This window comes from Lissotriton helveticus, chromosome 7, assembly GCF_964261635.1.
Source record: "Lissotriton helveticus chromosome 7, aLisHel1.1, whole genome shotgun sequence".
NCBI classification, from domain to species: Eukaryota; Metazoa; Chordata; class Amphibia; order Caudata; family Salamandridae; genus Lissotriton; species Lissotriton helveticus.
Window position 1 is genome coordinate 7,137,065 of NC_136068.1, and position 25,288 is coordinate 7,162,352.

The 25,288-nt window shown below is 52.1% G+C and overlaps 1 protein-coding gene across 1 annotated transcript in view; it reads left to right on the forward strand.

Annotated features, from left to right (window-relative positions):
• The first annotated feature begins 10,644 nt into the window (after nucleotides 1–10,644).
• The window catches only part of LOC144766561 (serine protease 1-like), a 49,512-nt gene continuing 34,868 nt past the window's right edge, over nucleotides 10,645–25,288 (forward strand). The window contains exons 1-2 of the mRNA XM_078650364.1: nucleotides 10,645–10,707; nucleotides 12,943–13,105. Of these exons, the coding sequence (XP_078506490.1) occupies nucleotides 10,665–10,707; nucleotides 12,943–13,105 (206 nt within the window). The 5' untranslated portion in view covers nucleotides 10,645–10,664. The remainder of the gene's footprint in view (nucleotides 10,708–12,942; nucleotides 13,106–25,288) is intronic.

The following is a 25,288-nucleotide window of genomic DNA, read 5'->3' on the forward strand; positions in this document are numbered from 1 at the left end:
ATAGCGCCCTCCTTGCGGCATGATGGATGCGTCATATTTACAGTATGACGCATCATTGTCGCAAGGAGTTACAGATACAGTATTTCTGACGTATCTGTATGGCGTAAAAGTGACGCATTGCTGGAGTGTGTCACAAAAGTGACAAAACCCCAGCAATGTTTCCTTTCACATGGGGCAGGGAAATCTTATAGATTTCATTGCGTCACTTCTACGAGGCTTACTTACGTGGGAACCCCCCCTGCATGCATTATACCTGGCGCAGGTATAATGTGGCGCAGGGATTTACAAAGTGACACATCTACATAGATGCGTCACTTTGTAAATATGGTGCAGCAAGGCACGTTTTTTACGCTACTGGTGCGTCACAAAAAGTGAAAAACCAGTGGCGCAAAAGTGACGCAAGGGCTCATACATAAGCCCCTTGGTTCTAGAGCAGCAGTGGTGAAAGGCTTCACAGAGATCCGCCTAAGGCCACGCCCAGTCACGGAGGGATGGCGGATATATTCAACTTGCCTTAGGATGCCTTATGCCAGGGCAAGACAAATAATGGGGCTACACTCCCAAGTCCATGCCCACTCCCAGCTTCTGCCGGACGGACGGATTTCCAGCTCCTGAGGTCTGTATTCTTTACTAGCCAAGCACATGTTTATGAAGAGACATGTAGATGATATGTTGGGTGTGTTGACATGGGTTAGTTTTTGGAAAAAGGAACCTGTTTTATAATTTGTTTGATTGACTGATGGTGTTGATATGCATACAGAAATGTGTCTTAGCTTTATTCTGGCCACTTGCGTGTTGTCTGAGCTTTGAATAAAACTGTGCCCTATACTTCCCGTCCAGCGTAAGATTGAGTCATACTGTTTTGGAGAGTGAGCAGAGTGCCAGGGGTTATGTACTCACCTCTTTCAGAGGGGTACATTTAAAGTATGATATAAACCAGATCACAGAGAGACCTCACAAAGAAAACTTAAAAGAAAAAGCATAAGCACTCCAGTTGTCTCTTGCAAGGGTGAAGGGGGGTGTTGAAGATCAAATGGTTTCAACCAGCACATACACATTACCTGTAACATCCACATCTGCGGTTGATCTGCGGTTGTCACCCCCCTCCCCCCCCAAAATTTGTAAGAGACCCTGTTGGTGCTGACTGTAGCTTCAATATCCACAAAAAGCACGGCAGCTATCGGTAGAATACACAATCCAGTATTCCTAGCCCAGGTACTGTGAGGTATTTTTAATCCACAGATCTGGGTCCCTCTTTATCCAGTAGTTTTTATCTAAGATCTCCCGCCTGCGCCGAGTCTACCCGGAGGTCGAGTCTGCCCTGGTGGCACTGTCCTACCAGGGTGGGGAGAGGGTGCCGATGATGAAGCAATGACACAATTCTGTGAGTGAGGCCTCCTCTACCATAAGGAGGACCTTCCCTTCCTTTAACACTCACACAGGAATTCTGTGATTCTCCCAGTGGGACCTCTAGTTGTTTGTTTCAGGGTAAGAAATCTGGATTGTGTATTCTGCTATAGCTGCAGTACTTGTTGTGATGATCTGGTCTCCATAGGTGGGCGTATGGTGGATTCCCTCCGCCCCATCCGTATGAGTTAGGAGCGGACTTTAGTTTAAAAGCAACACAGGACCCCAACATTGAAATCTGCACAACAGCCATGAATCTTAGATTGTTACGGTCCACTGAGGCCAAACAGCAATACAAAGGGGCGTATTTATGAGCCCCCGCGGCATCGCTCTTGCACCAGCGAAGAGTGAAGCGAATGAAAAATAGGACTTATGAAGCCAGGCGAGGCCACCTTGTGTGGACTTGAGCGGCTTCATACATCTCGAGTAATGTAATGCATTACTCTGCGGCAGGGCGGCGTTTCCATGGGTGCTACATGGGGGTTCACATGCAACATCTGTAAATTTTAACACTTTCCAGATGTACAAGAACAGGTAAGCCTGCAAATGTGCCCAAAAGATACACCTTCGCAGAGCGGCGGAAAGAGGAGAAGTTGCTTTATTTCTCCCTGTTTATTTCCTTTTTTTGTTTATTTTATTTTCCCTTTTTCAAATTTATCAGTAGAATTATATGGAGTAGAGGCCAATCTCCAATAATGGGTAGACCCATCGGTTCAGCAGCCCTCTCCTCACACCTCGCTACACAGATCCCCTCGCCAGGATCTCCCACTGAACCTCGTTCCCTCCAGGGCTCTCTGCCTCCTTACGAGGCACATTGGTCCTGGAGAGTAGGCAAGCCCTGGTGCTCCAGGTTCCTGGGCAGGAGGTCTGCGATTCCCTGGGTGATGCCCCCTCACCCAGCAGGGAGACTGGCAGGCCTTGGCCTCCAGTCCTGGTCACAGGCAGACATCTTGCAGAGCGTGATCGTTCACCATTTTGAGGGCCTTGCGTTCTGCTTCTTATGGTCCTTTATTAGACACCACGTTTGATTTAGGGCCCGAGGGGCTCATTTACAAGCCCCTTGCGCCACCCATACGTCATTTTTCACAAGTCAGAAAGTGACAGACCGGCGGCCCACGGGGCTTGTAAATAAGCCGCTGAGTCTTTGCGGTTTATGTCGGGGTTCTGTTTCCCGTTGAATTGCCCTCTCCTCTGCCCTGCCCGTCCTCAAGAAAGAAGTCTGTCACAGCGGGAGAATCTCCAAATCTGAGAGCCCACAATTCAGGTTCAGACCTGGATGTTCGCCACGGTGGTTTGTGCATCATCAGGGTATCCCATAGTCCCAGCCCTACTCGTCATGATTCTCTTACCAGCCCCACCTTCTTCCTGAGATGTGCCCCGGCCTCTTCATAGTAACCCCTCTCTGAATCGTAGAGGCCGCTTTGAAGTGTCCTGAGGAGCCTGGCTCTCCCCTCTCCAGTCAGTGGTGCAGCTAGGAGGGGGGACTGGGGGGACCGCCTCAGGTGGCACGAGTTTTGGGGGCGGCGGCCAGGCCCCCACTCCCACCCTTACCTGCGGCCTCATGCACGTAAGAATCAATGGACCCCCCCCTTCGTTCAGGCCACCAGGAGCGGCAAACGCAGGGGCCGCCACAGGCGGACTAAGGCCTAGCTACGCCACTGTCTCCAGTGTGTGTCCCACCCAGATTTAAGGGTTGCAGCACTGCACACATCTGTCTGAAGGGGGTTCATCTACCTCCTCGTGCTCCTCTAGTTAGCATTGGGTTTTGATGTACATTAAAAATAACATAAAAGGCTCTACCTACCACATAGCCCCATACCATTACCAAATAACTAGTCAGTTGGCAGTGAAGAAGGGTCAATCGTTTGTTAAGCAAAATACTCTATCGAGGAACCTCTCTGTCCCTCACCGATCAGGTGTGCAGAGAAGACTGCTGGCTTACAGTCAAAATCAAACATATATACTTTCAGTTCAACACATGAAGTCACCGTAAATGGAAAAACACCACTTGGCCCTTGGGTTCCAAGGAAGGACCACATATGGCACACATGATTGGTTCAAAGCTTTACTATTTATTACTGGGAAGGTCAGGAGGGGTGACTCCCTCTCGTCCTGGTGCCCGGGAGTGCAGGCAGGGCGCCTCCTGGAATGCGCTTCTCGCACCCAAAGCCAGATGCGACCTTGAGTCCCAGGACAGAGGGAAAACAGTTTACCTTCAGCTGCTCTCATTAACTCAAATGAACTGGGACTTGACAACTACTGGAGAATAACACGTGATCACAGCTTGTGTTCTGACCAGAGGAAAGAAGATGGCGTCTGTATGGTTCTCGGCCTGCTCTATTAGTATGGAACATAACGAAAAGATAAACCTTTTCCTACAGGCCAAAGCATATATGGGTTATGCTGCGTGCATATTAAGCAGAAAGGATATATAGATACATCATGCTAAGACAATATATATGCCCGATACTCCCCGCGTATGCAAAATCTGATTTTTATCACTCAGTTTTTCAAAATGGAACCCAAAATCTTCCATGTATAATACTATTCACAGGAACATCTTCACCCAAGACATGCATACAACACACGTGCTCAACATAGATCTACATGCTAACTGGATGTAGGTTAAGGATGAGTTAAGCACACAGCAGAGGGACTTTACAAGAGTGAGTCTGTGGACTTCACTCCAGTGACATGGTTCAAAAGGCCTGTTAGTCTCACTGATCACTACACGCTACGCTGCCACCTCGCTCTGCTTAACTCTTGGTGAAGGCGGGAGCCTTCCTCCACTATGAGGGCAGCAGTTGAGGCGCACCTCCGGCTCCAACAAGACCACACCCCCATGAGACAGGCATGTGTCGTGGCAGACACGCATGATCTGTGTTCACCCTTGACAACAAAAATCAGCTCCAGGGATCCAGACATCGTTGCAGTTGGGGCACTCAGGGCCGGGGCGCCCGTCCGTCACCAGGTGAGGGATGTTCGCTTCCCAACACCATCTTAGGCCCTGATCTGAAGGAAAACCTCCAATACACTAGACGGAGGATATCAAAAACCATCCCTGATCTCAACCCCCATAAACAAAGCTTTTACGAACTTCTGAGGATGCTCACTCCTTGAATACCTGTGGTCTCCCAGCAAGAAGTGAGCCCATGCCTCCGCCTGCTACATCAATGCAATCCAGACTCGATCACGGCAGGGCCATTCATTTGGCCTCTCCCAAGTTCTACCTTCACCAATTACAACAAATGCAAAACTCAGCTGTGCGTCTTATCACAAGTACCCCTGGAAGAGTGCGCATCTCCCTAGGTTTGGTTCAACCGCAGATATAACATAACATAACATAGCATAACATAACATAACACAATATAGCATAACATTACATAACATGACATAACATAAAATAACATAAAATTGCATAACATGACATAACATAACATAACATTACATGACATAACATAACATAGCATAACATAACACAACATCACATTACATTACATTACATGACATAACATAACATAGTATAACATAACATAACATAAAATACCACAACATAATATAACTCAACAAAACATAACATGACATAAAATAACATATCATAACAGAACATAACTTAACATAACATGACATAACTTAGCATAACATAACATACCATAACATAACATAACATAACATAACATAACATAACATAACATAACATAACATAACATAACATTACTTAACATGACACAACATAACAGTACATAACATGGCATAACATTAAATAACATAACATTACATGACATAACATAACATAGCATAACATAATACACCATTACATTACATGACATATCATAACATAGCATAATATAATACAACATTACATTATATTACATGACATAACATAACATAGTATAACAAAACATAACATAACATAACACAACAAAACATAACATGACATAAAATAACATATCATAACTGAACATAACTTAACGTAACATGACATAACTTAGCATAACATAACATACCATAACATAACATAACAGAACTTAACATAACATGAAATAACTTAACATAACACATCATAACACATCTTAACGTAACACAAAATAACATAACATAACATAACATAACATGACATAACATAGCATAACATATGTTGCTCAGATATGATTTTACCTTAAAAAAATAAAAAAAGACAAGAGGCGTTTGGAAAAAAGGAACAAGTTGGTTTTATTATACTCAGGAGCCAGGAGAGTATCAACAGAGTATCGTCTGAAGAAAGTTTGACTGACGATTTATACCGTTTGCGACGTACAATAAGCCTCTCTGACATTCCCGGCCTAGTCATAAACAACAAGTACAATCATCTGATAAGGAGGACACCCGTGGCTCTCAATCTCGGGAAGAGCTACTGTGGGCCAGTGTGTACGTGTCCAGATGTCTGGCGTTTGAAACGGATGATCATTGCATGTGGCGTGTATGCTGTCTCCTGATTGGCTGAGTGTTCCTAACTGTATGTGGCATCTGTCTTTGTGGTATTTTGGGAATGCACACCTTTGGCCAAACGTGTTTTATTGGGGCCGATTACCTCAGACCTGTTTGTGATGTAACTGCGTATCTGTGGGATCGACCGGGGTTTTCCTTGGGTGCACGTCTGTCTTTGAGGAATAGCATCTGTTGCCACGTGTGCCAAAACCATGCGTGGCTTAACTACGCAGTCAATACCATCACTGAGACATTACCATAAATGACTCATTATCATGAGTTCCATGACAACGCAACTTATTACAGCAACTTCCTTAAGGGAAGCGCTGGACTTTGGAATAGTTTAAAATACTATTCCGACTCCAGTCGGTGTATGAGTAGGGAAGGTGTGGACCTAAAATCCAACACCGCTCCAAGAGCGCATTCCCTATTGCAAGTCGTTCTAATGACTTGCGTTGTAATGGAACTTGTGGTAACGTTGCAGTTGTGGTACTGGCTGCGTTTTAAAGGCACTGCGTTGTAATGCCTGCATTGTAATAGATGTTTCCCGTCTTTGGGTTAAGTGTAACCCCACCTGTGACTTGTCTATCGGTCGGCTCAGGCTAGAGTCGCAGGGCCTTTCTGACCACGTATGACTGAATAAGGGTTGTTGGGGAAGTCACCTTGGGTGAATCCGACAGCAATGATATGAGTTTGTGCAAATGTTTCCACTTGACGTGGCACTCGATGATATAATTTTTACTGGCATCCTACGTATTGTGCATACCGTTGTCATAGCGTACAGCAATGTTCTCTTTACTGGTATCGACATTGAGATGCATGCATAGATTATGACATACATTCACGCTGTTTGTACTGGTATCAACGCTGTTATGTGAGCATATTTTATGAAGTGCATCGATATTGCATTCATTGGTATTGACGTGGTCGGGCCTGCATACATCATGGAGTGCAATGGCATTCGATTAACGGATATTTACACATAACATAACATAACAACACAAAATATGGAAAGAAGGAGGGGTGAAAAGAACCTGTAAGGGTGTGAGACAGAAGCAGGGTGTCTGGTGGTGGATTAAAGAGGTGTGAGGTGGAATCAAGACGATGCAGCCTTGGTATTGGGCACTCAGACCTTCAATAGTGTGAACCGGGCGCTAATGAGCAAACATTGGGCCTGGCACTTTTTGCTTCACAAATTAAGCAGGTGAAGTAAGTTGTGTGGTCAAACGACAAACCTTGTCTTTCAATCTGGGGCCCGGCAGGCTTTTCCGCCACATTTTAGATCACTGCCCAGGAAACTGATACAAAGAAGTGACCAGTGGACATCGGGTGTCTGTTTGGATCTCTTTGTCCTCAGGCTTCTGTATCCCTAGATTCTGTTCCCCTCTGTTCCCCTGTGTCCTGGAGATCCTGTAACACCACCATCCACAGACCCCTGTGAACCTGTGTCCTGGAGATCCTGTAACTGCACCATCCACAGACCCCTGGGCCCGTGTGTCCTGGAGATCCTGTAACACCACCATCCACAGACCCCTGTGAACCTGTGTCCTGGAGATCCTGTAACTGCACCATCCACAGACCCCTGGGCCCGTGTGTCCTGGAGATCCTGTAACCCCACCGTCCACAGACCCCTGTGCACCTGTGTCCTGGAGATCCTGTAACTGCACCATCCACAGACCCCTGGGCCCGTGTGTCCTGGAGATCCTGTGCCCCCACCATCCACAGACCCCTGTGCACCTGTGTCCTGGAGATCCTGTAACGGCACCATCCACAAACCCCTGGGCCCGTGTGTCCTGGAGATCCTGTGCCCCCACCATCCACAGACCCCTGGGCCCGTGTGTCCTGGAGATCCTGTAACACCACCATCCACAGACCCCTGGGCCCCTGTGTCCTGGAGATCCTGTAACCCCACCATCCACAGACCCCTGTGCACCTGTGTCCTGGAGATCCTGTAACCCCACCATCCACAGACCCCTGTGCACCTGTGTCCTGGAGATCCTGTAACTGCACCATCCACAGACCCCTGTGCACCTGTGTCCTGGAGATCCTGTAACTGCACCATCCACAGACCCCTGTGCACCTGTGTCCTGGAGATCCTGTGCCCCCACCATCCACAGACCCCTGTGCCCGTGTGTCCTGGAGATCCTATAACCGCACCATCCACAGACCCCTGTGCCCGTGTGTCCTGGAGATCCTGTAACCGCACCATCCACAGACCCCTGTGCCCGTGTGTCCTGGAGATCCTGTAACCCCACCATCCACTGACCCCTGTGCACCTGTGTCCTGGAGATCCTGTAACCCCACCATCCACAGACCCCTGTGCACCTGTGTCCTGGAGATCCTGTGCCCCCCCCATCCACAGTGGAGAAATCTTAGCCTGAAGACTGCTCTCCACAGCTACCACTAGGATAGCTTTCTATAAAGGTTGACTTTACAACCTACCATCAATACGGGTCGTTTAGACTGGTGCAAGGTGCCCACTAGAATAGTGGAAATCATTTGCCAGGCTAACTTCTCACAGCGACCACCGCCCAGACAGGGTTTAGGGTATTGGGGGTAGGTGGCTGCACGGTGTCCGTGCCAGAAAGTCTGCACGAGGGGCACATTTGGTGTCCTCATGCATAGTCCAGCTCAAACCAGTTCTGGGTGCTCTTTATTCCTGCTCTGGCGTGAAACTGGACAAAGGACATGGGTGTAGCCACCCCTCTGTCCTACCCTTCCCCTAGCAGGGTCCCTAAATCAGTCCAACCCTTTCCCGTGGGTATAAAATGGGTTACCTGGCTACAGAACATTAGATTTTACGTGGACAAGATTCTGCAAGAGGATACCACTACACTTCGACCGTCGGGACACGCTGAACTTCGCTGGACCTCCCTTGCGCTGTCTCTCTGCGGGTGTGCTCGTGGTCCTTGTTTCCATGATACGCCCTCCGCTGCGCGTGGGCTCTCTCTCTGCGGGTGAGCTCGCGGTGCTTGTTTCCATGATACGCCATCTGCAGCGCGTGGGCTCCCTCTCTGCGCGTGAGCTCGCAGTGCTTGTTTCCATGATACGCCATCTGCAGTGCGTGGGCTCTCTCTCTGCGGGTGAGCTCGCGGTGCTTGTTTCCATGATACGCCATCTGCAGCGCGTGGGCTCTCTCTCTGCGGGTGAGCTCGCGGTCCTTGTTTCCATGATACGCCCTCCGCTGCGAGTGGGCTCTCTCTCTACGGGTGAGCTCGCGGTGCTTGTTTCCATGATACGCCATCCGCAGCGCGTGAGCTCTCTCTCTGCGGGTAAGCTCGCGGTGCTTGTTTCCATGATACGCCATCTGCAGCACGTGGGCTGTCTCCCTGCGGGTGAGCTTACGGTGCTTGTTTCCATGATACGCCATCTGCAGCGCGTGGGCTCTCTCTCTGCAGGTGAGCTCGCGGTGCTTGTTTCCATGATACGCCATCTGCAGCGCGTGGGCTCTCTCTCTGCGGGTGAGCTCACGGTGCTTGTTTCCATGATACGCCATCTGCAGCGCGTGGGCTGTCTCTCTGCGGGTGAGCTCGTGGTGCTTGTTTCCATGATACGCCATCCACAGCGCGTGGGCTCTCTCTCTGGGGGTGAGCTCGTGGTGCTTGTTTCCATAATACGCCATCTGCAGCGCGTGGGCTGTCTCTCTACGGGTGAGCTCGCGGTGCTTGTTTCCATGATACGCCATCTGCAGCGCGTGGGCTGTCTCTCTACGGGTGAGCTCACGGTGCTTGTTTCCATGATACGCCATCTGCAGCGCGTGGGCTGTCTCTCTGCGGGTGAGCTCGTGGTGCTTGTTTCCATGATACGCCATCCGCAGCGCGTGGGCTCTCTCTCTGGGGGTGAGCTCATGGTGCTTGTTTCCATAATACGCCATCTGCAGCGCGTGGGCTGTCTCTCTACGGGTGAGCTCGCGGTGCTTGTTTCCATGATACGCCATCTGCAGCGCGTGGGCTGTCTCTCTACGGGTGAGCTCGCGGTGCTTGTTTCCATGATACGCCATCCGCAGCCCGTGGGCTCTCTCTCTGCGGGTGAGCTCGCGGTGCTTGTTTCCATGATACGCCCTCCGCTGCATGAGTGCTGAGTCGAAGGGTTTAGGCCTTTACTACCTGATGTCCATTTTTGCTGAGAGGGTGCAAGGCCCTGGGCAGTGCAGGTGATCCCGGACAGTCTGGGCCTGATTCGCAGGAGTAATCTGAGACAAAATCTTAAACTTACTACTTTTGGTATTCACAGAAGGCCTTTATTAGTAGTAAAGTTAGGATTTTGTCTTAAGTCTGTCCTAAGTTTGTCCCAAGTCTGTCTTAAGTCAAACTTAAGACACAATCCTAACTTTACTACTACTAAATGCCTTCTGTGAGTACCAAAAGTAGTAAGTTTAGGATTTTGTCACAGATTCGTTTTGTGAATCGGACCCACTGTGCACCACTCAGGGCCCCGGGCAGCGCCAGGTGATCGCGGACAGTCTGTGCACCACTCAGGGCCCCGGGCACCGCCAGGTGATCACGGACAGTCTGTGCACCACTCAGGGCCCCGGGCAGCGCCAGGTCTCTGTGTCCAGCTCCAGCTGGGCAGAGAGGCCCGGCTGTCACCCCGCCTCCGCCCCTCATGGAAAACATGACATTGCCAGCAGATGTTGCACTCTCAGGGCTCAGGGCCACAGCTGGAGAGGGAGCCTGGCTGGGAAGAGGGCAGCTGCCCGGCCCCAGGGCCATTGACGGCGATAAGCTAATCGATAGTGGTATATATGTGCCTGGCACCGGGGGCCACATCTCTCGACTCTACTCAACAGGATGAAGACAGTCCTGGTTCTCCTCGCGCTCCTCGGAGCCGCAGGTGAGTCACAGACACCCGAGTTGTAGATACAGAAACCCGAGCTGTAGATACAGACACCCGAGCTGTGGAGACAGACACCCGAGCTGTGGAGACAGACACCCCGAGCTGTAGAGACAGACACCTCGAGCTGTAGATACAGACACCCGAGCTGTAGATACAGACACCACGAGCTGTAGATACAGACACCCTAGCTGTAGAGACAGACACCTCGAGCTGTAGATACAGACACCCGAGCTGTAGATACAGACACCTCGAGCTGTAGATACAGACACCCGAGCTGTAGATACAGACACCACGAGCTGTAGATACAGACGCCCGAGCTGTAGATGCAGACACCCCGAGCTGTAGATACAGACATCCCGAGCTGTAGATACAGACACCCGAGCTGTAGATACAGCACCCCGAGCTGTAGATACAGACACCCCGAGCTGTAGAGACAGACACCCTGAGCTGTAGAGACAGACACCCCAAGCTGTAGAGACAGACACCCCGAGCTGTAGATACAGACACCCCGAGCTGTAGATACAGACACCCGAGCTGTAGATACAGACACCACGAGCTGTAGATACAGACACCCCGAGCTGTAGATACAGACACCCCGAGCAGTAGATACAGACATCCGAGCAGTAGATACAGACACCCCGAGCAGTAGATACAGACATCCGAGCAGTAGATACAGACACCCCAAGCAGTAGATACAGACACCCCTAGCAGTAGATACAGACACCCTGAGCTGTAGATACAGACACCACGAGCTGTAGATACAGACACCCGAGCTGTAGAGACAGACACCCGAGCTGTAGATACAGACACCCGAGCTGTAGATACAGACACCCCGAGCTGTAGATACAGACACCCCGAGCTGTAGATACAGACACCCGAGCTGTAGATACAGACACCACGAGCTGTAGATACAGACACCCTGAGCTGTAGATACAGACACCCGAGCAGTAGATACAGACATCCGAGCAGTAGATACAGACATCCGAGCAGTAGATACAGACACCCCAAGCAGTAGATACAGACACCCCTAGCAGTAGATTCAGACACCCCGAGCTGTAGATACAGACACCACGAGCTGTAGATACAGACACCCGAGCTGTAGAGACAGACACCTCGAGCTGTAGATACAGGCACCACGAGCTGTAGATACAGACACCCCGAGCTGTAGATACAGACACCCTGAGCTGTAGATATAGACACCCCGAGCTGTAGAGACAGACACCCAAGCTGTAGAGACAGACACCCCGAGCAGTAGATACAGACACCCCGAGCTGTAGATACAGACACCCGAGCTGTAGAGACAGACACCCCGAGCTGTAGATACAGACACCCGAGCTGTAGAGACAGACACCCAAGCTGTAGAGACAGACACCCGAGCTGTAGAGACAGACACCCCGAGCTGTAGATACATTCCAAGACACCCGAGATGTTTTAGTTTAGACCAGAAGTCTAAGTTTAGTAGTAGTAAAGTTAGGGGCAGATTTACCTTCCCTGTGCGCCAGCAGTGCGCCACTTTTCGTGACGCACTGGCGGCGCATTTCATTGCCCCATATTTACACGCACTCATAAAGCCACCCTGCATGACTTTTCCTCTCCTTGTAAATACGGCCCCTTCACACGCAGCGCTGTGCTTGGAAGGGGTGTTCCACGGGTGTTGCTGTGGGTGTTCCTACGCAACACGCATGGAATCAGGCACATCTCCAGATTTACGAGGAATTGTGAACCTGGAAACGGGTCCGAATGCTGCGCCACCCTAGCGGTTGGCATAGGTGGCGCAACGAGGAGACATGTTTTCATTTCTCCTAGTTTTTCCCTCTTTCAATGCGTGCTGCGTTCTACGGCACGCATTGTAAGAGGAAGAGGCTGCAGCAATTATTTTTGAGCAGGAAAATGCCCCTTCCTGCTCGAAACCAACCTCCCCATGATGCAGGCATGCTTGCACCATGGTGCCAGGGTGCCTGCACGGGCGCTTGGCAGCTGTTTGTGCGCCAGCGCAGGGGAGAGCACAGGAATGCAATATATTGTAAATATGTCGCATTCCTGTGCTCTGAAAGTGCCCCAGCGTGGCGCAGCCAAAGGGCTTGCGTTGCCGCGCTGTGACACTTCCTTGTAAATCTGCCCCTTAGACTTTTGGTCTAAGTTTACCGTTGTGAATCGGGCCTTCTGTGTCTCTCCACCTCTGTGACACTCACACCGTCATCTCAGACTCTAACCAGTGCCTTCTCCTTGCAGCGGCCGCTCCATGGGACGACGATGATAAGATTATTGGGGGCTACACCTGCAGACCCCACTCCCAGCCCTGGCAGGTCTACTTCACCACCAGTGGGAGCCGCTGGTGCGGGGGCTCGCTCATCAACGAGTACTGGATCATATCTGCAGCCCATTGCTACGCACCGTGAGTAAACCCTCCCTAGTTCAATCCAAGGGGGGTGAAGACATGAAGACAAGAGAGACTGAGAGCATGAAGCTGTTAGCGGGCTCAGTCGTATGTTTCCTAACCTGGGCATAAGTAGCAGAGCGGCCTTTACCCTACATTTGTCGCACCTTGCTCTACGTCAGTTCTTGCACTGACCTTTTACCCAGTTATGTGCTGAATAAATGTCGATAAGTTTCCTCGAAACCAGGCGCATTTATTATGCCTGAGGATTCTTAGCATCATATCTGAATCCGCTGCACATGACGTACATAACAGGATTAACAGATCATCTTCATCCTCGGGCGACGGAGCTACTTTGCATAGTTACAATTATTGATTTAGGTTCATCTTCATAATCGGACTCATGACATATCGATTGTGGTAGAACGCCAGAGGCTGCGTTTTTTGATATAAGAGCCTTGCACCTTCGCTAGGTAACCAGAGGAGACGCTTCTATGCCGACCCTGACACAGCGGTCCCCGCACGCCGAGACTTCAGCTCGCAGCGGTCTGACATCCCTTGCGGTGTGTCCTACTCGTGACCATGGCGGGGTCCTTTCTCTCCCATCAGGTAACGGGATGGCTCTTTCCTTGTGGAATCTTCTAGTGTTTTAGCTGATGTAGATTCTTTAAAGATGCTGCAGGAGTGGCGTTAAAAGTTGTTATGCATAACGGTCGCCTCCGGTCTTGTAATGAAATCGTGGCTTCGCACCCACGTACATGCTAGGTACACTCAGGTATATTTAGGTAGGGTCCGCATTGTAGGAGTGCGCAAAGATTACTGTTTTCATATATACGTGCATATAGCCATTGCTTTAGCACCAAGATATACATGTATCTGCTGTTCTCTCGTTTGGCGCTTGTAATCTTTTAAGCTACTGATTGTTGCAGCAAACGTGTTTTATATCACAATGGTGAAGGTAAACAACAAGAGAGAAAGGGTCACTAGGCAACTCTTATACCCCTCAATAATAATATATCAAAACAACAGAAGAGTACCTTAATAATACAGGAGACAGAGAGGAGATGAACTCTCATTGGCCACCACCAAAAGTTTAGGAAAAGGGAAATGAAGTGGGTTAGACAAATTCGGTGAGTGAGAAAAAGAACCCTCAGGCACCAACTGAAGTCGGTTGCCAGTTGTCTTCATTGGGTCCTTTTGGTAAGTACGTGAGAAACTACGAAGCAAAGGAAAAGTGCGTGATTAAAAAGAGTATTGGCTACTCCCCAAGCCAGAATTTTAATGTGGGGGTAGTACTAACTCTATTAAAAACAATAGTGCAGAAAAATGGACATGTGAATGGTTACGTTAATTTGAACCAAATGTCCTGATTAAAGGTCGACATGTTTCTTGCTCTCAACGGCCAATAGTTAGCCTAGCATTCTTCAGGACCATACATACCCTTACCTCATGGGAAGCACTCACTAAGGCGCCAAAACCATGGGGGGCAGAAAAGAAGTGAAATAAAAACGTTACCAACTTGATTGTAATTTGATGCACTGGGAATTCCACGTGCGACCCCTCCGACACGTAGGGACTGTTAGATTTGTCAGGCTCGGGTAAAATACCCCCTGGGCTCGTGGCAGGGGAAACCTTCACGCCCGGATGTATTTCGTCCAAGCGACTCCCCGCCTAGGAACCTATTTGGATCACTTCCACGGCCCGTAAAGTGTATTATTAAGGTACTCTTCTGTTATATAACAATGGAACTGGTTCAATAAATGCTTATTGGAAACGTCGCCAGCATTTTATTCTGTGTATCTCCCTGAGGCAAAGTGAGCACGAGTGCTTGAGCGAAAAGTACTGTACAGTTTCCATGATCCCTGAGGGGTCAGGGTTGTCGTGTTCGAGTTGCCAGAACTTGTGCGCTCCCTTGCAAGGTGAGGGGGCTTGATGGTGGCCCTGTGAGCGAGCTGGTCTAAAGACTAACATGTCCTTCGGGGGGGGGTCTGGAATAAGTCTGGAGACCAATCCCTTAGTTTATATTGTACAACAAATGCAGAGATCCTGAGCATTGTTAGGAACTATAAGACATCAGGACAGAACACCAAGAGGGGGCCGAGGACACAAAGCAAAGAAGGGACTCTGGGAATTAAGCCAAGGGGAGGGGAGGACATAAAGCAAAGAGAGGGCTGGACGGCTGATGACCTAAAGACAAGAGAGGGCTGGACGGCTGATGACTTAAAGACAAGAGAGGGCTGGACGGCTGATGACCTAAAGACAAGAGAGGGCTGGACGGCTGATGACCTAAAGACAAGAGAGGGCTGGACGGCTGATGACCTAAAGACAAGAGAGGGCTGGACGCCTGATGACTTGAAGACAAGAGAGGGCTGGACGGCTGATGACCTAAAGACAAGAGAGGGCTGGACGGCTGATGACCTAAATACTAGAGAGGGCTGGACGGCTGATGACTTAAAGACAAGAGAGGGCTGAACGGCTGATGACTTAAAGACAAGAGAGGGCTGGACGGCTGATGACTTAAAGACAAGAGAGGGCTGGACGCCTGATGACTGAAAGACAAGAGAGGGCTGGATGGCTGATGACTTAAAGACAAGAGAGGACTGGACGGCTGATGACCTAAAGACAAGAGAGGGCTGGACGGCTGATGACTTAAAGACAAGAGAGGGCTGGACGACTGATGACTGAAAGACAAGAGAGGGCTGGACGGCTGATGACCTAAAGACAAGAGAGGGCTGGACGGCTGATGACCTAAAGACAAGAGAGGGCTGGACGACTGATGACTTAAAGACAAGAGAGGGATGGACGCCTGATGACTTAAAGACAAGAGAGGGCTGGACGGCTGATGACTGAAAGACAAGAGAGGGCTGGACGGCTGATGACCTAAAGACAAGAGAGGGCTGGACGCCTGATGACTTAAAGACAAGAGAGGGCTGGACGGCTGATGACTTAAAGACAAGAGAGGGCTGGACAGCTGATGACCTAATGACAAGAGAAGGCTGGACGGCTGATGACTTAAAGACAAGAGAGGGCTGGACGGCTGATGACTTACAGACAAGAGAGGGCTGGACGGCTGATGACCTAAAGACAAGAGAGGGCTGGACGGCTGATGACTTAAAGACAAGAGAGGGCTGGATGGCTGATGACCTAAAGACAAGAGAGGGCTGGACGGCTGATGACCTAAAGACAAGAGAAGGCTGGACGGCTGATGACCTAAAGACAAGAGAGGGCTGGACGGCTGATGACCTAAAGACAAGAGAGGGCTGGACGGCTGATGACTTAAAGACAAGAGAGGGCTGGACGGCTGATGACCTAAAGACAAGAGAGGGCTGGACGGCTGATGACTGAAAGACAAGAGAGGGCTGGACGGCTGATGACCTAAAGACAAGAGAGGGCTGGACGGCTGATGACCTAAAGACAAGAGAGGGCTGGACGGCTGATGACCCAAAGACAAGAGAGGGCTGGACGGCTGATGACTTACAGACAAGAGAGGGCTGGACGGCTGATGACTAAGAGACAAGAGAGGGCTGGACGGCTGATGACCTAAAGACAAGAGAGGGCTGGACGGCTGATGACTGAAAGACAAGAGAGGGCTGGACGGCTGATGACCTAAAGACAAGAGAGGGCTGGACGCCTGATGACTTAAAGACAAGAGAGGGCTGGATAGCTGATCACCTAAAGACAAGAGAGGGCTGGACGGCTGATGACCTAAAGACAAGAGAGGGCTGGACGGCTGATGACTTAAAGACAAGAGAGGGCTGGACGGCTGATGACTTACAGACAAGAGAGGGCTGGACAGCTGATGACCTAAAGACAAGAGAGGGCTGGACGGCTGATGACTTAAAGACAAGAGAGGGCTGGACGGCTGATGACTTACAGACAAGAGAGGGCTGGACGGCTGATGACTTACAGACAAGAGAGGGCTGGACGGCTGATGACCTAAAGACAAGAGAGGGTTGGACGGCTGATGACCTAAAGACAAGAGAGGGCTGGACGGCTGATGATCTAAAGACAAGAGAGGGCTGGACGGCTGATGACTTACAGACAAGAGAGGGCTGGACGGCTGATGACCTAAAGACAAGAGAGGGCTGGACGGCTGATGACTTAAAGACAAGAGAGGGCTGGACGGCTGATGATCTAAAGACAAGAGAGGGCTGGACGGCTGATGACTGAAAGACAAGAGAGGGCTGGACGGCTGATGACTGAAAGACAAGAGAGGGCTGGACGGCTGATGACTTAAAGACAAGAGAGGGCTGGACGGCTGATGACTTAAAGACAAGAGAGGGCTGGAAAGCTGATGACTTACAGACAAGAGAGGGCTGGACGGCTGATGACCTAAAGACAATAGAGGGCTGGACGGCTGATGACTTAAAGACAAGAGAGGGCTGGACGGCTGATGACTTAAAGACAAGAGAGGGCTGGACGGCTGATGACTTACAGAAAAGAGAGGGCTGGACGGCTGATGACTTACAGACAAGAGAGGACTGGACGGCTGATGACTTACAGACAAGAGAGGGCTGGACGGCTGATGACCTAAAGACAAGAGAGGGCTGGACGGCTGATGACCTAAAGACAAGAGAGGGCTGATGGCATATAGTGACGAGGGGGCTGAGGAATCTAGCGCTATTCTCATCAGGAACCTCTTTCTCCTAAATTATTGAATTTACATATCCTCCTTCAACGCAACCTCTTTCCAAACTTTAAACAGATTTTGTTCTGTTCATTTCCACTTTATCGTTGTCTGCCCGCCTTGAAATACTCTTGCAAGTTTTTTTCTCCTCTGACCTTTTTAACCATGCTTTTGGGTCACTGAAACCCTTATGAGTCTAGTGTTAATATCATTTTACGGTCATACAAACCACATCTACTTGCCATTTTTCTTTATTCAATTGATTTTGAAAGCCTATGTTCTATTACAAGACCTGAGTCCAAGTATTTATTTTATTTCCATCCTAGTTTAGTCACTTATAGATACAAGCACTTGCGTCTCGTCAGCACCCTCAGATTCAATTATTCTAATAGGTCAATCTTCTTCGGCTCACGCTGAGACAAATATTTCCTCCTATGTCCTATTCTCAGTATTGGATCAATAATTTTATGATCTGAAATCGAATGTTATTCAAATGATGTCTGGTGTTTACATCATGTGTTATTTGGTAGTCAATACCAAACCATGTAAATCTGTACTGTATAAAAAGAAGCTTATGTTAAAATAAATATTATTTCTACTGAAAAAAATTTCAGTGGGAGATTTCTTATTGCAAATAACGGGAACAGCGATGGGCTCCCGAGTAGCCTCCTCACTGGTGAACTTATAAATGGAAGCATGTGACAAGGAGAATAGATTGTGGAAAAGAAAATGAAAGGTTAGTTTGAAAATGTACTTGAGGTACATAGAGAACTTTTTATTGTATGGATAGCCTGGGCGTAGTTTACAGAGTTTTGCTATGAGGAACTCCGCAAACTTACAAAAAAACTCTGCCAAGTTCCGCGAGTTAGGGAGTGCAGTGTGAACTGCAGTTTGTTCTGGTATTCCTGCAGCTCAGGTAGAAATTCTACCAGATCGGCAATTCGCGCTCGCCAACTTACCGCTCGTGATCGCAAAATTACCCGTGGCGATCGCGAGCGTGAGTGGGGAAAAAATTTCTCTGCACATCGTGAAGCGGAGTTTTCTGCACTTTGCGAGCTCTGCGGAGTGTGGTGTGCAGAAAACTCTGCAAACTTTGAGAACCGAGCAAAGTTCACCACCCAGGCCTAGGGATAGCAAAAAATTTCTGTCCCGCTAAGAATTAGATTTATCAGTAATACACATTGACGTTTGGTGCAATCTCTATGTGGCCCAATAGGAAATGGAATTAGACCTTCATATACAGAAAGCCACCAGATCAGAACAGCTTACTGCACTCTGAATGCTTTATTCCCAAATAAACGTAACTAGTTAGCCAAACGATATCCCCCACACAAATTATTTTATTAATATTATTATTATTATTATTAAACCATTTATAAAGCGCCTGGTTACGACCACTGGTGTGTCACAAAGGAAGGTATTGACAGGACAATGCGAGAAAGGAGAATACAAAGATGACAGTTTGTGAACTGTGAAAATGACCTCAAAGGAATGACTAGAGACAATATATTGCAATTCGATTGAAAAAAACATAACTAACTAAAGCTGTGACGTGACACTGTACCACGGTGCAGGGAACAGGGGTTAAAAGAATGAACAGAGAGCAGGCCCCCAAGTGCTCCCAGGTGCCCCCAGGAGCTCCCAGGTGTTCCCAGGGGCTCCCAGGTGCTCCTGCGAGCTCCCAGGTGCTTCTAGGTGGTGCCCCCGGGTGTTCCATTTGTTCCTAGGTGCCCCAGGTGTTCCTAGGTGCCCCCAGGTGCTCCCAGGTGCTCCCAGGTGCTCCCCTGTGCTCCCAGGTGCTCCCAGGTGCTCCTGGTGCTCCCAGGTGCCCCAGCTGTCCCCAGGTGCTCCCAGGTGCTCCTGAGGTGCTCCTAGGTCCTCCCAGGCTGCCAGATGCCCCCAGGTGCTCCCAGGCACCCCAGATGCCCCCAGGTGCTTCCAGGTGCCCCAGGTGCTCCCAGGTGCTCCCAGGTGCCCCCAGGTGCTCCCATGTGCCCCCAGGTGTCCCCTGGTGCTTCCAGGTGCTCCCAGGTGCTCCTAGGTACTCCCAGGTGCCCCCAGATCTTCTCATGTGCTCCCAGGTGCTCCCAGGTACCCCCTGTTGCTCCCAGGTGCCCCCTAGTGCTCCCAGGAGCCCCCTGGTGCTCCCAGGTGCTCCCAGGTGCTCCCAGACGACCCCAGGTGCCCCCTGGTGCTCCCAGATGCTAACAGGCTCCCTATCTCCTATGCTCCCCATGTTCCTTCTGTTCCAAGTACATCTTTGCATGAAGGTTCCCTGTTGGAAGGGGCAATCTCAGAGGGCCAGGTTATGCTCACCCCAAGACCCACCTCTCCCACAGAACTTGCCGAGTCTTATAGTGAGGTCCTCACCGGGGAGGACTTAGAGTCTAGGATCGTACACCCTGAGCTCCCACCACACTACGAACAGACACCACATCGTTGGATTCTAATAACAAGTTCTTTATATAAGCAGTAAAACGATGAAAGCACTCTTATGTACACAGTGGTCGAGGGACCACGAAGTCTTTGGAGGACTCGGGAAGGGGGAAGCGGGACAGTCTTTTAGTCTCTGGGTCAATACGAGGCGTACCCTGCGCACAGCTCTCAATCCTCGAGCCGGGGGATACGGGATGATGGTCGTACCGACTGCTTCACCTCTGTCGGGGCGGCTCGGTCGTGATGGTGGTCTCGATGGTCCAGCCGGACCAGAGTACTCCTCGAGCCGCAACAGTGTCAGCAGGGCTCGGATGGTTGCAGGTTCAAGCTTGCGCCGCGACAGCGTCAGCAGGGCTCCGGTGGTCTTAGAGGTCGAGCCGCGACAGCGTCAGCAGGGCTCCGATGGTTACGAGTTCAGCTCGAGCCGCGACAGTGTCAGCAGGGCTCCGATGGTTACGAGTTCAGCTTGAGCCGCAACAGCGTCAGCAGGGCTCAGGCGGTTCAGTTCTTTGTTGCGAAGAAGGAGCCGCGACAGCGTCAGCAGGGCTCAGCGATTGAAGATGAGTTCTTCTTAGGGTCAGCCTCGATCAGATCAGCAGGGCTTCAGGTCCAAGATACAACTGCCCGCTAGCTGTCGGGTGGGCCCAGATATAGTCCATTGGCCCTTTGATGTCCGGACCCTCGCAGGCGGAGGTCTCATGCCTTGGGGGCTGGTCGTTGGCGAGGTCCGGCGGTTGGCTCTTTGATCCTTTGAAAGATGGGTCCGGGAATTCCCAGACGCCCAGCGGGTCTGGAGCCAGCACTCGGGGAGGCCAGAGGTGCGATCGAAACTGGCCCACAGGGGAGGGCCAAAGGTGTGACAGATACCAGTCTCTCAGGGGAGGCCGGAGGTGCCATCGAAACTGCCTGGCTTATCACACTCGGGGAGCCCTTTACCCCCCAGCCGGGACTGGCGCGCCTTTGGAGTCTGGGTTTCGCTGGGGCCGGGGTCACGCTAGGCCCAGGGAGACAGGGATCTCGGGAAGGGAAATTGGCTGCCGGGCCTTGTGGGGCATGCCAGGTTAGGCGCTCGGAGCTGGGAGTGGAACGGGATAGGCAGGCCTGGTCGGGGGTTACGGGGATTAACTGGAGTAGGACGACCAGGCTCGGGGTGCAGGCTACACTAACGGGGATGCTGCGCAGGGGACTCAGGGTACAGGCCTACGCTCACAGGGTGTGGAGGGACAGGCGAACCACGCCACGAAGCCGGGTCCAACACGCGTCCCCCCCAGCTGAAGGCGGGGAGAACTACCCATCCTCTTGGGGGTTCTCTTCGCTGAGGCGGAAGAATCGGGACAGGCCGTCTGCGTTGGCGTGGTCAACACCAGGCCGGTGCTCAACAGTGAAATCCATTCCGTGGAGGGAGATGGACCAGCGCAGCAATTTGGGATTCTCCCCTCTCATCTGCATTAGCCACCGGAGGGGTCGGTGGTCGGTCTGGACCCGGAAGTGAGTACCGAACAGGTAGGGCCTCAGCTTCTTCAGGGCCCAAACCACCGCGAAGGCCTCCCGCTCGATGGTGCTCCACCTTTGTTCTCGAGGGAGTAGCCTCCGGCTAATGAATGCTACTGGCTGGTCCTGGCCGTTCTCGTTCACTTGGGACAGGACTGCTCCGATGCCATGCTCCGACGCGTCCGTCTGAACTACAAACTCTCGTGAGTAGTCGGGGGCCTGTAGGACGGGGGCAGTGCACATGGCGTCTTTCAACGTTTCGAACGCCTCTTGGCAGGTGGGGGTCCAGCTGACTTTCTTCGGCTGGTTTTTGGAGGTTAATTCCGTGAGGGGGGTCACGATGCTGCCGTACCCTTTGATAAATCTCCGGTAGTACCCCGTGAGTCCTAGGAATGCCCGCACTTCCGTCTGGGTCGTAGGGGCCTCCCAGGCCACGATTGCATCGATCTTGGGCTGGAGGGGGGCTACGAGGCCGCTTCCGACCTGGTGCCCGAGGTAGACTACGGACCCTTGTCCGATCTGGCACTTGCTCGCCTTAATGGTGAGACCGGCCCTTCTCAGGGCCGTCAGCACCGCCCAGAGGTGCTGGAGGTGCTCGGGCCAGTGGGTACTGTACACTGCGATATCGTCCAGATACGCAGCGCTGAACTCCTCCAACCCCGCCAGTACCTGGTTCCCCAGCCTCTGGAAGGTGGCGGGGGCGTTTTTCATCCCGAAGGGCATCACCCGGAAATGGTAGTGACCATCCGGGGTGGAAAAAGCGGATCTTTCTTTAGCTCCCTCGGTGAGGGCGATCTGCCAGTATCCACTGGTCAGGTCGAACGTGCTAAGGAAGCGAGCAGCCCCGAGGCGATCAATAAGCTCGTCTGCTCGGGGAATGGGATGCGCATCGGTTCTGGTGACTGCGTTGAGCCCGCGGTAGTCAACGCAGAACCTCAGCTCGGGAACAGCACCGGGGGCGGCTGCCTTCGGAACCAGGACCACGGGGCTAGCCCATGGGCTGTCAGAGGCTTCGACCACCCCGAGAGCTAACATCTTTGATACCTCGGCCTTGATACAGGCCCGGACTCGGTCAGGGACGCGGTAGGCTCTGTGCCGTACCGGTGGGCTGTCCCCGGTGTCCACGTCGTGGACGCACCAGTTGGTGACGCCGGGGGTGAGGGAGAAGAGGTCCGAGAACTGTCCCAACAACTGGCGACAGTCCTCGCGCTGCTCGGGAGAGAGGGAGGAGGAGAGACTCACCCACTCTACGAAGCCATCTTTTTCTTTCACGTACAGGAGATCGGGGAGAGGCTCCGTTTCTTCTTCTTCTCCATCGTCCGTGGCGAGGAGCAAGCTCAACTCGGACCGGGCGAAGTGGGGCTTGAGGCGGTTCACGTGGAGAAGCCTCAAGGGGTTCCTGGGGGACTGCACATCGATGAGATAAGTCACCTGGCTCTTACGTTCTACCACCTTAAAGGGCCCTGTCCACTTGTCTTGTAGGGCACAGGGCTCCACGGGGGCCATCACCCAGACCTGCTGTCCGGGCTGAAACTCGACCAGAGTGGCATTCTGGTCATACCACCGTTTCATTTCTTCTTGACTAGCCTCGAGGTTTGCCTCGGCCAGTTCTCTGAACTTCCTCGTCTGGTTCCGGAGGGCCAGAATGTATCGAAACACATCGGGAGCGGGCTCTGGGGCCGCCGTCTCCCAACCTTCTTTGACCAGGCTGAGGGGCCCCCTGACAGGGTGCCCATAGAGGAGCTCGAAGGGGCTGAACCCCAGGGACTTCTGGGGGACTTCGCGGTATGCGAAGAGGAGACAGGGAAGGAGGACGTCCCACTTATGCCTCAGGGGCTCTTCGAGACCCATGATCATCCCCTTGAGGGTCCGGTTGAATCGCTCCACCAGTCCGTTACCCTGGGAGTGATATGGGCTGGTAAATTTGTACGTCACCCCACATTGTTGCCAAAGGGACTTCATGTACTTGTAGATGAAGTTGGTCCCTCGGTCGCTGACGACTTCTCGGGGGAATCCCACCCGGGAGAAGATGGCCATGAGGGCCCGCCCCACTACGGGGCCGTCACCGTTCGGCGGGGAATGGCTTCGGGGTAGCGGGTGGCATGGTCCACCAAGACAAGGATAAAGCGGTGACCCAAGGAGGTCCGGGGGTCGAGGGGGCCCACGATGTCGATTCCCACCCTTTCAAAGGGGGTACTGACCACGGGGAAGGGTTGGAGGGGGGCCTTGCGCTTCCCTCCGCTCTTTCCGCTGGACTGACACGTGGGGCAGGACTTACAATGGGCCTCCACATCGGAGCGCATGCCTGGCCAGTAGAAGTGGGTGACTAGGCGGTGATATGTCTTGTCTTGACCCAAGTGTCCCGCCAGGGGCACATCGTGGGCCAGGTCCAGGAGAAAGCTGCGAAAACGTAGGGGTACCACCAGCACTCGGGCTGACCATAGCTCAGCAGATTTTTGTTCGCTGTACAGGAGGCCGTTCTCCCAATAGACAAAGTGGGAGCCGGACTGGTCACCCGCGGCCTGGGCGGCGGCCTGCTGCCGCGGCCCAACCAAGGATGGACATGAGGTCTGTTCTAGGCAGAATTCTTCTCGGGACGGTCCTCCTTCCTGGCGCCACTGGGCCAGCTCAGGAAGGTCGTCCAAGCTCGGGGTCGGTTCGACGCCAGGGCCGAGGGGACCTGCGTCGGGGGGGAAGCTCTCCCCGGGGAACAGCTCAGGGGTCTCAGAGGATTCAGGGACCTCGGGGTCCTCGGGGATAGTCAGTGCTGCCTCTGGGGTCGCCCCTTCGGGAGTGGCCCCTCGGGCGGTCATCGACCGGGTGCTCACACAGGCCCACTCGGGCAGGCCCACCATCTCCAAGTGGGTCCTTTTCTCAACCCGCTGCCATAGGGAGCTCTCTAGATCGTTGCCGAGCAGGCAGTCCACGGGCATGTCGGAGCGGACCGCCACTCGTAACTCTCCGGAGATGCCCCCCCATTCGAACGGGACTTGAGCTATCCGGCAGGTGCGGACGGAGTTATCAGCGGCGATCACCCTGCAGGAGATCTGGGGAACAATCTGGGCTTCGGTGACTAGGTGATGTTTGACTGCGGTGATACTGGCCCCAGTGTCTCGGAGCGCCCCTATGTGGTGGCCATTGACAGTCACCTGCTGTCGGTACTTCTCTGTGTTGTCGGGTAGGGGGGCTCCTGGGACCATCTCCCTATCACCCAGGGAGACTAACATCATAGCTGCGGGGTCAGCTCCCTCGAACTCCTCTTCTCCCTCTTCTTCTAGGGCTACTGAGGTGATGTGGCGCACTTGGGGCCCTGCAGCGGCAGGCTTCTTGAACAAAGGGCAGCGGGGGTCATTGGCATAGTGCCCTGGTTGCTGGCAATGGAAGCAGGCTTGGCTGACTCGGGGCCCTGGCTTGGCTGGGGGGAACCCTGCACGCGCTGTGGGAGGCGAGGTGCCGGGCTGGTTTCTGGGGGGACTGCGCGGGGACCCTACCTGGGATCCCCTCTGTCTATTCTGATTCCCCCCTCCTCTCTGGCGGGAAGTCCCCTGTTCATTTCGGCCAGAGTCTCCCCCGGGCCCCCGGGGTACTCTGGTGCTCACCCAGTGATCGGCCTCGACGGCCAGCTTCCGGGGGTCAGCCAACTTGCT